Source organism: Mercenaria mercenaria, chromosome 12 (genome assembly GCF_021730395.1).
Source record: "Mercenaria mercenaria strain notata chromosome 12, MADL_Memer_1, whole genome shotgun sequence".
Lineage (NCBI taxonomy): Eukaryota > Metazoa > Mollusca > Bivalvia > Venerida > Veneridae > Mercenaria > Mercenaria mercenaria.
The window spans coordinates 72,167,554-72,182,492 of NC_069372.1; the positions used below are offsets into that span (position 1 = coordinate 72,167,554).

At 35.8% G+C, this 14,939-nt stretch overlaps 1 protein-coding gene across 1 annotated transcript in view; it reads right to left on the minus strand.

Annotated features, from left to right (window-relative positions):
- Nucleotides 1–704: 704 nt before the first annotated feature.
- The window catches only part of LOC123534421 (tRNA wybutosine-synthesizing protein 4-like), a 56,985-nt gene continuing 42,750 nt past the window's right edge, over nt 705–14,939 (minus strand). Inside the window, exons 12-15 of the mRNA XM_045316663.2 lie at nt 12,549–12,646; nt 8,981–9,156; nt 8,449–8,578; nt 705–6,201 (exon numbers count right to left, since the gene is read on the minus strand). Of these exons, the coding sequence (XP_045172598.2) occupies nt 6,031–6,201; nt 8,449–8,578; nt 8,981–9,156; nt 12,549–12,646 (575 nt within the window). The 3' untranslated portion in view covers nt 705–6,030. The remainder of the gene's footprint in view (nt 6,202–8,448; nt 8,579–8,980; nt 9,157–12,548; nt 12,647–14,939) is intronic.

Here is a 14,939-nt window from a genome sequence, read left to right on the forward strand (position 1 = left end):
GAAAAATATGGCCTTTAGAGAGGTCACAAGGTTTTTCTATTATTTGACCTACTGACCTAGTTTTTGAAGGCATGTGACCTAGTTTTGAACTTGACCTAGATATCATCAAGGTGAACATTCTGACCAATTTTCATGAAGATCTTGTGAAATATATGGCCTCTAGAGAGGTCACAAGGTTTTTCTATTTTTAGACCTACTGACCTAGTTTTTGAAGGCATGTGACCCAGTTTCGAACTTGACCTAGATATCATCAAGGTAAACATTCTGACCAATTTTCATGAAGATCTTTTGAAATATATGGCCTCTAGAGAGGTCACAAGGTTTTTCTATTTTTAGACCTACTGACCTAGTTTTTGAAGGCACGTGACCCAGTTTCAAACTTGACCTAGATATCATCAAGATGAACATTCTGACAAACTTTCATAAAGATTCCATGAAAAGTGTGACCTCTAGAGTGGTCACAAGCAAAAGTTTACGGCCCGAATGACGGACACCGCGCGATCACAAAAGCTCACCTTGTCACTTTGTGACAGGTGAGCTAAAAACAAGAACTTCTCAGTTCTCAGAAATTGAGAAGAAGTGTTGCACAATACTTTGTAATCCAGTTTAATGTTGTATTGGAAATGTTAAAAATTACTTGCCTCGGTGTTGATGCATACAGTCCCTCCTACAGCCACTGTCTTTGAATGGGGATGAAAAGGAAGTTTATTTCATATAATTTTATTTCAGTATACAGGTAGTACACAATTATGAAAGGTATATAACAATTGGGTTAATTTACAAAATTCTACAAGCTTTCTTTAAAAATAAATTAATAAACAAAATGTATACATAGTCTTTGGAATTATGTTGCAGTAAACAAAATGCATTTTAATATAATACATCATATACTATTTAGCAGTACAGTAGACACCCTATACAATCAATAGCAGTACAGTAGACTAACCCTATACAATCAATTAATAGAGTGATACTGTTGAGTGGACACCATTTGTCAATACAGTAGAACCTGTCTAATCCGAACATGCTCGGACCAGAAAAATAGTTCGGATTAGAGGGGTTTTCGGATTAGAAAGTTTTCTATTTTAGAACAAAAAACTGTGCTATTTGTTATACATGATGTGTAGATTCATCTTTTTGTGAACAGAATAATAAGAAATACTTAAATTATAAGCAACATGTAGACTGCCTTAGTGTTATGTAATTTTCATGTTAATTCAACTTCTCAATATCTCTTGTAAACATTTTTTTTCACCACTCCTACATTCCCAGAAGGTAGCTAAAATGTGAATATTTTACTTGTCCGGTTATTGTAATGATCCGATTTAGTACCACTTTCAGTGAATCAATTTGCAAAATGAACAAATTGCACAAAAATATATAAGGAAGGTATAGGATAAACAAACTGATAAGGATTTATTACATTGGCAATACTTATTGCACTTATGTCTAATGTCTTACAAATTTCTGTTCAAACAAACTACTTGTACTTGCTTCTTTCACACCTGTGCTTATTGCATGCAAATATCTGACACGACTTTTGATTACCAGTGTTGGGGCCTAGTGTCATGATTGTTGTTGACACCTTTATGAAGAGTAATAGTTAAAATTGTAAACAGACTTAAAAATGTCAAAAGTTAACAAGATTCACATCAGAAACGTTGAATAAGGTTCGGATTAGAAGGGTAGATTTTAATGTAATTAGATATAAAAATCTGAAAAGATTGTTCGGTTTTCGGAGTAGAGAGGTTTCAGATTACAAGGGTACTTTTGCAATGGAGCATGAATAAGAAAAAATGGGACCAAATAATTTGTTCAGTTTAAGAGAGGTTTTCGGATTAGAGGGGTTCGGATTAGGGAGGTTCCACTGTACTAATCATATCCGTGTTATATCAATGCAAAGGAAAAGTAAACTATGTTACCTGCTATACAGGATAACACAGTCCTGCATCTAACAGTCCTCAAATTGTTTTTAAGTACGAGTCCTGTGAGTAACGGCACTTTGACAACAGAACATGAATACTGAAGTTACAGACTGGTAAAGAAATACGACTATACATACACCTTTAAATGATTAAGTATTACATTGGCTTGTTGAGGCAAAGTAGTGCAAGACTGCACTACATTATTTGAATATCTTTCTATGCATATAAAAGTTATAGATCATCAAAGACATATGACAAAATATTTGCCCTCTTAGTGTGACCTTGACCTTTGATTTAACTAGAATGTGTCTGTAGGACACAGGGTGTGCCCCCCACTGGTACATTTGTCACAAATAAGGGGAAATCATTCAAATGTTTGCAGTCTTAATGGGGTATAGACTCAAAAAACAATTATGAAATGGATTCATTTTTCTATACCATATACTTCTTGAGCTATGAGCATCACAAACAAAAAATCCACTATTTTGGCTATTTCAAGGTCCATAACTCTGTAATAAATGCTAAAATTCTCAAGAAGAATGCCAAGTGTGCAAGGTCACATTATGATAAAGACTCAAGCAAGGTTTCATGAATTTACATTAAATACTTTTTGAGTGAGGCACATAATTAGGTGAAAATGTGCATTTTTGACTATTTCAGGGGCCATAACTCTAAAAATGGGGGGCAGAGCCAGACGAAAAATAGGAGATGCGCAAGTTCATATCATGATAAAGACTCATGCAAGGTTTCATCAATTTATATCAAATACTTTTTGAGCTAGATGTGTCACAAGGTGAAAATGTGCATTTTTGACTATTTCAGGGGCCATAACTCTAAAATTAGGGGGCGGAGCCAGACGAAAAATAGAAGGTGCGCAAGTTCACATCATGATAAAGACTCTTGCAAGGTTTCATTAATTTATATCAAATACTTTTTGAGCTAGGCGTGTCACGAACTTCGGACGGACGGATGGACGCACGGACAATAGCAAATCTATATGCCCCCACCACTCATGGTGAAAAAGACAGACGAGGGAAGCCCCATGTGGTTCTGGGACGATCTGTGTATGAAAAGAATTGGAATCACTGTAACTCTGTGATTCCAGCAGATATGCAAATTTTGATTCCATACCTCCTGTTTTATTTCAATGTAAATGAGATACGAAACTAAAATTTGTAGTCCTGTTTGGGGCCATATAAACTATACTGTGTTGGTGTGCCGTAAAACCCAAAAGGGAAATTATTTGTATAAATCTGTTAACGCTAACTATTATTTTGTAGACAATGTATGAACACAACTAAACTTAGTTATTGCATTTAAACATATTTGACAACAATTTGCCTTATAAACAGATAGTCCATATTTTAGCTAAAAATTATCTTTAAAATTGAAATTTTGTCACATTATGTACATTAGAAAACAAGTTTAAGTTTCTAAACTATCTTTAAAAAAAAGTGAAATCAAGAAAAAAAACAAAAAAACACCCAACATGGGAATCAAATCTTGGACGCCTTAACAATGAGAGTTTCATATCATATTTACTACCACACCACGGAGGAATTAGTATTTAACTAATTAATTAAAGCAGATTACCTCCAGTACCCCGGTTTCAAAATCTTTTCAATTTTGAATGGAAAAATTAGTAAAAACAACTAATTCTCATGTGTTTCCATAATCTGTCGGTAAGTTTCAAAAACCTTGAGAAATATAGCAAAAGTTTCCTGATATCTTCAAATTTTCTCTTATTTTTGTTGGCCTACAATCTGGAGGTCAGTGCCTTTGAAGGGATGTAATCTATTAATGAGCACCACCTTGTGGGTGCAGACGCTCATCTGATTTTTTGTCTCTGTATAATAGAATTGAATTATTGTCCTTCTCATGATTTTCTAAGTCCAAAATGGGCCATAATAACTGCAAAAAACAATGTAGAGTTACAGTACTTGCTGTGCAGAGTCAGCTTTTAATGGCAAATAACTGCTCCAAGTTTTACAGCACTAGCTTTGATTGTAAAGAGAAAAGTTTACCTAAACTCAAAACTTTACCAAGAAATCTGATATTTTCTAAGTCCAAAAGGGGTCATAATTCTTGCAAAAAGCAGAATGGAGTTATGTTTCTTGCTGTACAGAGTCAGCATTTGATGGTGAACAAGTGTTGCAAGTTTTAAAGCAATAGCTTTGATAGTTTAGGAGAAAAGTTGACCTAAAAACTTAACCAAGAAATCTGATCTTTTTCCAAGTCCAAAAGGGGTCTTAACTCTTGCAAAAAGCAGGATGGAGTTGTTTCTTTCTGTACAGAGTCAGCATTTGATTGTGAACAACTGTTGCAAGTTTCAAAGCAATAGCTTTGGAGAAAAGCAAAGCTTAGGAGAAAAGCTGACCTAAACATACAATTTAACCAGGCAACGCAGACACCGATCAAGTGATGACAATAACTCATCTTTTTTTTTCTTCAAAAAATCAAATGAGCCAATAAAAATCTAGTTTTTCAAAGGGAAGCAGTAAATTACTATCAAAAGAGAAGCTGAATTTTATCCAGGTACAAGTACAGGTAGTGTCAATAAATGTCTTCACTGTAACACATTCAGGATTAGGAGGCAATATACAGAAATTTTACACTATACGTATTCAAATCATACTTGTGATGGTTAAAAAGTGTAGATTTATATGGAAGCAACTGTAACATATTTCACCATCCGATAATAAATCTGTACAGGTATTTTCTATACGAAGGTACACATCTTGAATCTAAAACTCTTTGTAAACTTTTGTATAATAACAAATCCATTGAACTCGACATAATCATTACTCCAGCAAATATAGCTAGGCATAACCAGTGATATGGTGTTTATACACTTGTCTTTATCTTAAAAGCAGCTTCAAAATTCCTGCAGCAGTTGATAATATATTATAAATATAAATACATATATTATAAATATAAATGCAATCTGTGTATAATAGTTAAATTTACTTAAATGAAACAAGAGGGCCATGAAGGCCCTGTATCGTTCACCTGACCTATTGACCTAAAGATCATCAAGATTAACATTCTGAACAAGTTTCATTAAGATATGGTCATAAATGTGGTCTCTAAAGTGTTAACTAGCTTTTCCTTTGATTTGACCTGGTGACCTAGTTTTTCACATGACCCAGATTCGAACTTGACCTAAAGATCATCAAGATTAACATTCTGACTAAGTTACATGAAGATACAGTCATAAATGTGGCCTCTAGAGTGTTATCAAGCTTTTCCTTAGATTTGACCAAGTGACCTAGTTTTTGATCCCAGATGACCCAATATCGATCTCGTCCAAGATTTTATTGAGAGTAACATTCTGACCAAGTTTCATTAAGATTGGGCTAAAATTGTGACCTCTAGAGTGTTAACAAGCTCTTCGTTCGATTTGACCTGGTGACCTTGTTTTTGACCCCAGATGACCCAATATCTAAATTATCCAAGATTTTATTGAGAGTAACATTCTGACCAAGTTTCATTAAGATTGGATCAAAATTGTGACCTCTAGTGTTAACAAGCTTTTCCTTTGATTTGACCCGGTGACCTAGTTTTTGACCCCAGATGACCTAATATCGATCTTGTCCAAGATTTTTTTGAGGGTAACATTCTGACCAAGTTTCATTAAGACTGGGCCAAAATTGTGACCTCTAGAGTGTTAACAGTAAAACTGTTGACAACAGACGACTGACTGACGACGGACACAGGGCAATCATAAAAGCTCAACCTTTGAGCACTTCGTGCTCAGGTGAGCTAAAAAACAGAAATCTAAAATCTGTTGCAGCTGTAAGTAAATTTATTCAAAATAGTTATAACCTATCATATATAGCTTAAAATAAATACAGAACATACAAGTTATTTTTTTGGCACAGCAAATGGCATCATAACTGCACAGAACCTCCCTACTTTTGTATCAAAACAGTCTTTTCATTCTCTAACTGCCCAAAGTCTGTTTCAAACTGTCACTGCCCATAGTCTGCTTCAAAATGATACTGCCCATAGTCTGTTTCAAATGTAGTTTCAAATGTAACTGCAAACAGTCTGTTTCCAAATGTTACCACTGAATTTTACTTTTGGTGTCAATTTTCATTATAATCTATTTCACTGTTTTAAGAGATTCACTAAAATCCAGTATAACTGGGGAAGAGTTCAGATGTGTTCCAAATGAAAAACAATTTCCTCCTCCACCCAGCAACAGGATTCTATGGTCATCCATGACAACTGTGGTATGTCTGTGTAACATTAACAAGTTGTCTTTGTTTGCAGCCTGCAATGGAAGATGGTGTAATCATGTAATTAAAAAAAATTCAAACAGTCTATTTACCTTTTTAAAGTTCTTGGATTCTAAACCAGACTTTTTGAAGTTTGAACTAGTCATCTAGTTTTTTTTATCTAAGTGGCCAAGGTGTTTTCTTATGATCTGACCTAATGACTTAGTTTAAGATCTCTGGTAACACAGTTTTGAACCTGACCTAGATTTCACAGAGACAAACATTCTAACACAGTATTATGAAGATCAAGTAGGAAATATGGCTCTACAGTGTTAACAACATGTTTCTATGAATTGACTTAGTGTAAAAAAGAAAACAGTTCGAAACTCAAGTCTCCATGGAAACAAACATTTTTATAAAGTTTTAAAACTTATGAAGATGAGGTAGAAAATGTGGCCTCGAGAGTATTAAAGGTAGTTAATTAGATTTTAAGCAAGTGATGGATTTGTTTAAAACTTAATTAGCTGATCATTTACACTCATTTGTGTTTGCAGAGTTCTCAATACACGTCAGATTTTCACTTGAAGTATTTTTAGAATCTGAAATTCCTATGCAGGTTGCCCAACCAAGATAGCCTAGTTTTAGCAGAAGTATAAATTAAATAAACATATCTTGCTAATGGAATAATATGAATATAAGCAGTATTGTATTAAAGTTGTAAACAAATTTCATTGCCAAGTACATATTTTGCCAAAATTAATTAAGACGTGCTAATTAAAGTTTTATAAAATCATTATTACCTCCCATAGTCAATCTCAGTTGCCCAACCAAGAGAAGAATTGCAGAGCTACACGCTGTTTTAAAACTTGCCTTTTGTTTCATGTTGTTGATATACCCAAATCAATAATTATCAAATGCAAATGTAAAACTAGAAATTACATAAAAATCAAAAGAAATAGACCTCTTTTTAAATATTTTTCTATTAAAGGTGGGGAAACAACAAAATTTTCATAAATTAAAAGTAATTGAATATATATTTCCAATAGGAATATATAACTCTATGTAATAGGTATTTTTATTTCTTAAATTAATCTCTAACAGAATATATAAAAACTGAAAAATGTCAAAAAATGTTGCTCAAATGTGACTGACCACTACTATTAACTGACCTGTTTTTTTACCCAAGTGGACTCGGTGATGAACTAGATTAATAAGATTTTATTGAGGGTACATGTAATAATGTGACGAAGTTTCAGTGCATGGGTCAAAACTTCTGACCTTTAGTGTTAAGGGTAAAACTGTTGATGACCATGACAGGAACAGAGTGACAACAAAAACCATAACTAGATGCCCAAGGGCAACATGTCGAGCCCGCAAGCTGTCAAAAGGACTGGGAGTTGCACACAAAACTCTGTCTCACAGAGACAAACATTTGTGCCAAATAAAACAATTGTGCCAGGTTATTTTATAATCCCACATTCAATGATGAAGTTATTGTCTGGACAAGGTCAATTATAGCCATATTTGACCTTTAAACTCCAAGTGTGACCTTAACCTTTAAGATATTGACACAGGTGTTGGACGCGACATGCTGTCTCATGGTGGTGAACAATTGTGCCAAGTTATTTTAAAATCCCACACTCAATGACAAAGTTATTGTCCGGACAAGGTCAATTATAGCCATATTTGACCTTTAAACTCCAAGTGTGACCTTGACCTTTAAGATATTGACGCCGGTGTTGCACGCGACACACCATCTCATGGTGGTCAACAACTGTGCCAGGTTATTTTATAATCCCACATTCAATGACGAAGTTATTGTCTGGACAAGGTCAATTATAGCCATATTTGACCTTTAAACTCCAAGTATGACCTTGACCTTTAAGATACTGACACGGGTTTGCGCGCGACACGCCATCTCATGGTGGTGAACAATTGTGCCAAGTTATTTTAAAATTCCACAATCAATGACAAACATACAGTCCGGACAAAGAAATCCGGATGGACGCTCTGACGCACGCACATACACCAAACAGCCATTTGGACAACTATGTCTTCGCTCCCTTCTGGCTCAACAAGAATGTTTTACACAATAATGTCGACAAGAAGTGGTAGAGTAAGCCAAAAGTAAAATATATGACAGACAGTATTTTTTTTCTCTTGTTTATTTTCCTTCATCAAAATGTAATTATGATGTTTTTTGGTTGATTCTTGAGTGTGTGATATTCGAAACTTTCTGTAAAAGAAAGGCAAAACAGTGTAATAACTATGCTCTGAAAAGAAATACATCAAAATTAACTTACAGGAAGTGCAAATTCTGCACTAGTGCCTGATGGGAGATGTATCATAGCAACCCCTGGAGGATCATGGGAGAAACTCACTCCACCAATCAAAATTAATATATCCTCAATCACATGTGCTGTATGTGAATATCTGAAATAATTAAACTTTTGTTAACTTTGACTTTACAGAAAATTATCAGTACATTGTATTTTAGAGTATCATTGCAAATCAATTCAATCTCATAGGCAGTTACACTCATGTCTTGATGAAGTACAATGTAAAGACAAATCTAGTCTGGTATTGGCCATAAAAAATCATGTCAAGAACAACTACACTACATGGTGATCACATTTTTTTTTAATAGACCATAAGCAGACACTTACTTATCTATCTTCAAAATTGCTGAGCTATCAAAATACCTTTCTGTTTCTAAAACAGTTTTGTCGGTTTCATTTTCAAACCAAACATGGCCAGAAATGACATTTTGGCAAAGTTCTGTTCATGTTTTTTAGATTGTATATCAATAATAATGTAAGCTTTATAAAGCATCACCTTGGATTAATTCCACAATTTAACTCACTCCACATGTTTGTCTCCAAGTTCAGTAAGTGCACAGATGTCAAAGGCTGAAGGTCAGCATTGAGTCCTCCAGCAACAACCATGTGCTTATTCCAGATACATGCCGAGTGTGACTGGCGTGGCTCAGGTGCCTTCCCTGATGTCTCAACCTAGAAACAGGAAAATACAGAAAAACTGTAGTCTAACAGTAAAACAATGATAACAAAAGTTGTTTGAAACACACATGCCTCCCACTATCATGATGGCCTTACGGATGTAAATGGGTATGTAATCTTCAGGCTCAAGTATACTGTGAGCATTGACCTAATGACAACAAAAGCAATAGGAGTTACCTACTGATCACAGACAATAATGCTACAACTATTTATGAAAAACTGTATTTAGTTCCAATGTCACTTCGACCTATTGACCACCCCCAACCCCTCCTAATAAAGACCATAAGATGATCACAGGCAATTATACAGGCATTTATACAGACTGACTATTGTAAAACCAATCATTTTTGAGCTATCAATCAAGCAGCATGTATGTGTGAAGCTGCAACAGTTGTAACTAAGTGTACACAAACTTGTTTCAGGTGCATTATGTGTGAAACTGCAACAGTTGTAACCTAGAGTACATGAACCTTGTTCCAGGTGCATGTATGTGTGAAACTGCAACAGTTGTAACCATGTGTACACAAACCTTGTTCCAGGTGCATGTATGTGTGTAACTGCAACAGTTGTAACCAAGTGTATATGAATTTGTTCCAGGTGCATATATGCATGAAACTGCAACAGTTGTAACCTAGAGTACACAAACTTTGTTCCAGGTGCATGTATGTGTGTAACTGCAACAGTTGTAACGAAGTGTACACAAACTTGTTTCAGGTGCATGTGTATGTGAAACTGCAAAAGTTGTAACCTAGAGTACATGAACCTTGTTCCAGGTGCATGTATGTGTGAAACTGCAACAGTTGTAACCAAGTGTATACGAACTTTGTTCCAGGTGCATATATGTATGAAACTGCAACAGTTGTAACCATGTGTACACAAACCTTGTTCCAGGTGCATGTATGTGTGAAACTGCAACAGTTGTAACCAAGTGTACATGAATTTGTTCCAGGTGCATATATGTATGAAACTGCAACAGTTGTAACCACGTGTACACAAACCTTGTTCCAGGTGCATGTATGTGTGAAACTGCAACAGTTGTAACCAAGTGTATATGAATTTGTTCCAGGTGCATATATGTATGAAACTGCAACAGTTGTAACCATGTGTACTCAAACCTTGTTCCAGGTGCATGTATGTGTGAAACTGCAACAGTTGTAACCAAGTGTATATGAATTTGTTCCAGGTGCATATATGTATGAAACTGCAACAGTTGTAACCACGTGTACACAAACCTTGTTCCAGGTGCATGTATGTGTGAAACTGCAACAGTTGTAACCTAGGGTACATGAACCTTGTTCCAGATGCATGTATGTGTGAAACTGCAACAGTTGTAACCAAGTGTACATGAACTTTGTTCCAGGTGCATATATGTATGAAACTGCAACAGTTGTAACCTAGAGTACATGAACCTTGTTCCAGGTGCATGTATGTGTGAAACTGCAACAGTTGTAACCAAGTGTACATGAACTTTGTTCCAGGTGCATATATGTATGAAACTGCAACAGTTGTAACCACGTGTACACAAACCTTGTTCCAGGTGCATGTATGTGTGAAACTGCAACAGTTGTAACCACATGTACACAAACCTTGTTCCAGGTGCATGTATGTGTGAAACTCCAACAGTTGTAACCTAGAGTACATGAACCTTGTTCCAGGTGCATGTATGTGTGAAACTGCAACAGTTGTAACAAAGTGTACACAAACCTTGTTCCAGATGCATGTTTGTGTGAAACTGCAACAGTTGTTTTGTTTGTTTTGGGTTTAACGTCGTTTTTCAATAGCATTTCAGTCATGTAACGACAGGCAGTTAACCTGACCTGTGTTCCTAGATTCTGTACCAGTACAAACCTGTTCTCTGCAAGTAACTGCCAACTTCCCCACATGAATCAGAGGTGGAAGACTAATGATTTCAGACACAATGTCGTTTATAAAATAGTCACGGAGAACATACGCCCCGCCCGAGGATCGAACTCACGACCCCACGATCCGTAGACAAACGCTCTTACCTACTGAGCTAAGCGGGCGGGCTAATGAATGTACCCCCCGCAGCACTGACATAATGTATGTATATAGACTGTATGTATATAGTATAGTAACAAAAATCAAAGTCCCGTAACTCTGCAAATATTTTTTCTGAAAGAACCTAATATGCACCATGCACAACTACTGATGTTACTGATCACTTTTGTGAAGTTTCATTAAATTGTGTGCATGTGTTCAGGAGATTAGGCACGCACAAGATTGCATATGCAGACTCTATGTATATATAGTACAGTAAAAAAAATCAAAGACCCATATCTCTGCAATTTTTTTTTCTGAAAGAACCTAACATGCCCCATGCACAACTACTGTTGTTGCTGATCACTTGTGTAGACTTTTATTAAACTGTTTCAAGGGAATGAGGAGAGATGGTGTGCACAAGATTTTGTCTATGTATATAGTGTAGTAACAATAACAAAGTCCCATAACTCTGCAAAAAAAATTCTGAAAGAACCTAACATGTCCCATGCACAACTACTGTTGTTACTGATCACTTGTGTGAAGTTTCATTAAATTGTGTCAAGGGAATGAGGAGAGATGGTGTGCACAAGATTGTGTCTACGGACAGACGGACGGACAACCTGAAACCAGTATACCCCTCCTTACAACTTTGTTGTCGGGGGGTACAATGAGGGAACACAAACCTTGTTCCAGGTGCATGTATGTGTGAAACTGTAACAGTGGTAACTGAGGAAACAAAAATCTTGTTCCAGGTGTACGTATGTGTGAGACTGTAACAGTGGTAACTGAGTGACCACAAATCTTGTTCCAGGTGTATGTATGTGTGAGACTGCAACAGTGGTATATGAGGGAACACAAACCTTGTTCCAGGTGTATGTATGTGTTAGACTGTAACAGTGGTAACTGAGGGAACACAAACCTTGTTTCAGGTGTATGTATGTGTGAAACTGTAACAGTGGTAACTGAGGGAACACAAACCTTGTTTCAGGTGTATGTATGTGTGAGACTGTAACAGTGGTAACTGTGGGAACACAAACCTTGTTCCAGGTGTATGTATGTGTTAGACTGTAACAGTGGTAACGGAGGGAACAAAAATCTTTTTCCATGTGTATGTATGTGTGAGACAGTTACAGTGGTAACTCCGGGAACACAAACCTTGTTCCAGGTGTATGTATGTGTGAAACTGTAACAGTGGTAACTGAGGGAACACAAACCTTGATCCAGGTGTACGTATGTGTGAGACAGTAACTGTGAAGTCCGGGAACACAAACCTTGTTCCAGGTGTATGTATGTGTGAGACTGTAACAGTGGTAACTGAGGGAACAGAAACCTTGTTCAAGGTGCTCGCCTATGTGAGACTGTAACAGTTGTAAGTGAACACAAACCTTGCTCCAGGTGTATGTATGAGGCATGAACATGTAACAATCACCCAATGCCAGGATATTCTGTGATCTCCCACCATAAACAATAACAGATTCTGCTCCTGAAATGAAAAAATTACTAAAAACAATCTATTTTGATGGTGTTGATTCAAAAACCCTAACTGCAAAATTGCATTTTTTAGGAGACTAAAGTCAACATTATACCTGCGATCACCTCTATTAAGCGATTTTTGTATTAAACGACCGTCAAAATCCCTCTCAAACGTTTTAAGTATTATTATAAATTTATTCCATTAAAGAGCTTTTTAATTAAGCGACTAGCGACCACATTTATTGTAGTCCCAACAGGTAAAATATTCGAAAAAAGTATCTATTAAACAACCGGGTACCAACTCAGTACCAAATTCCCACCAGGCATTTCTTCACCTGTATAATTAGCGAGTATGTTTAGCACCTGGCTTTATGCAATTAACCTTTGTAACAGTTGAACTGACGAACAATCCAGCTATAATTATCATGGTTTGTGGATTTGGAAAAGTGTTCATGATCTTAAAACAGATTTTAGTTACATTAACAGTTAAACAAGAGCTGTCGGATGACAGCGCGCTTGACTATTCGGAGAATTGATTGAAGAATGGGGTCAAAATATTACCACAGATATTCAGACAAAAGAAAAAAAAATATTAGACAAACGGTGTTCCTGTATTTGTGGATTTCGGTGAGTTTTGCATTAAATGGGTGAGTCTTGCACTAAATGGGTGAGTCTTGCACTAAATCTAAATGGGTGAGTCTTGCACTAAATGGGTGAGTCTTGCACTAAATGGCAATGTGTGAGCCTTTGCACTAAATGGCAATGTGTGAACCAATTTCAAAAGTCCAAAAAGGGCCATTATTCAGCCAAAATAGATGACAGAGTTATGTATTCTTTCCTACAGATAGAGACTATTATACTGAACAAGTGATAAAAGTTTCAAAACCATATGTCAAACACTTTACACAAAATATTAACTGGTACGAAAAACTTATCCAAGATTTCTAAGTCAAGAAGGGCCATAATTCAGCCAAAATCATTGATGGAGTTATGTTCTCTTGCCTATAACTGGACATGGTAATGGTAAACAAGTATTGAAAGTTTCAAAGCTTTATCTCAAAAGACTTTGTCAAAATATGAACTGGTACAAAAAACTTAACCATGATTTCTAAGTCGAAAGGGGCCATAATTCAGCCAAAATCCTTGATGGAGTTATGTACTCTAGCCTATAACTGAACATGGTGATGGTAAACAAGTGCTGAAAGTTTCAAAGCTTTATCTCAAAAGACTTTGTCAAAATATGAACTGGTACGAAAAACTTAAACATGATTTCTAAGTCAAAAGGGGCCATAATTCAGCCAAAATCCTTGATGGAGTTATGTGCTCTTGCCTATATCTGGTCGTGGTGATGGTAAACAAGTGTTGAAAGTTTCAAAGCTTTATCTCAAAAGACTTTGTCAAAATGTGGACTGGTACGAAAAAATAAACCAAGGTGTGACGCCAATGCCGTGGTGAGTAGGATAGCTCTACTTATTCTACGAATAGTCGAGCTAAAAATAATTTTTCTCTTCACCAGACTGAAATTCATAAAGAAACCATTCCATTAAGAGACAATTTTTTAGATGTCCCTTGGGGCGGTCTCTTAATACAATGTTGACTGTATACTAATGTATTTACTCAAGTAGGAGCCCGCTGGACCAAAGTTCTTAGAACTACTTTTAAATTGTTTTATATGGCTTAAATGCAATTACAGGACTTTTGACTAAACAGCATTCAAATCTTACTCTGCAAACCTCAAAAATTGGGATCCATATTTACTTGTTTGTTAATGGTATCAAAACTTAATATTACACAATATGGTGGTTCTTGAACCCGTAACTGCAAAATGCAATGTCTAAACCCTGCAAAGGAACCATTTTGTAAGAGCAAAAAATCACTGTTAGTTGAATATATACAGTTTTTGCCTGTTTCACTCAGTTGTATTTAAATGAGACTGAAATTAGCGGGAAACTTAACAATTAGGTTTATTATAAAAACATTTTCAAACCAAATTTCAGTTATGGGGTTTTGGATTCAATGGCACCACTGTTCATTTTTTCAAGTATAGCATTTCATGATGATATTTACCTCCTGGATATAATACAGATAATCATTTATTATGAAGATTTAACCAGAATCTACAGTACACTGGTTTGTTCCTTTAAATAATCTTGACCTTAACATTATGTTCCTGTTCCATATTTATTACAATATGTGATCATGTTATGACTGCCTCTGCATTGTTACTACTCCTGCACGATAATTTATACAAAAGCATGTGTATATTATCGTTTGAGATTGTTATGGTTCTCAAGCATCGCTGA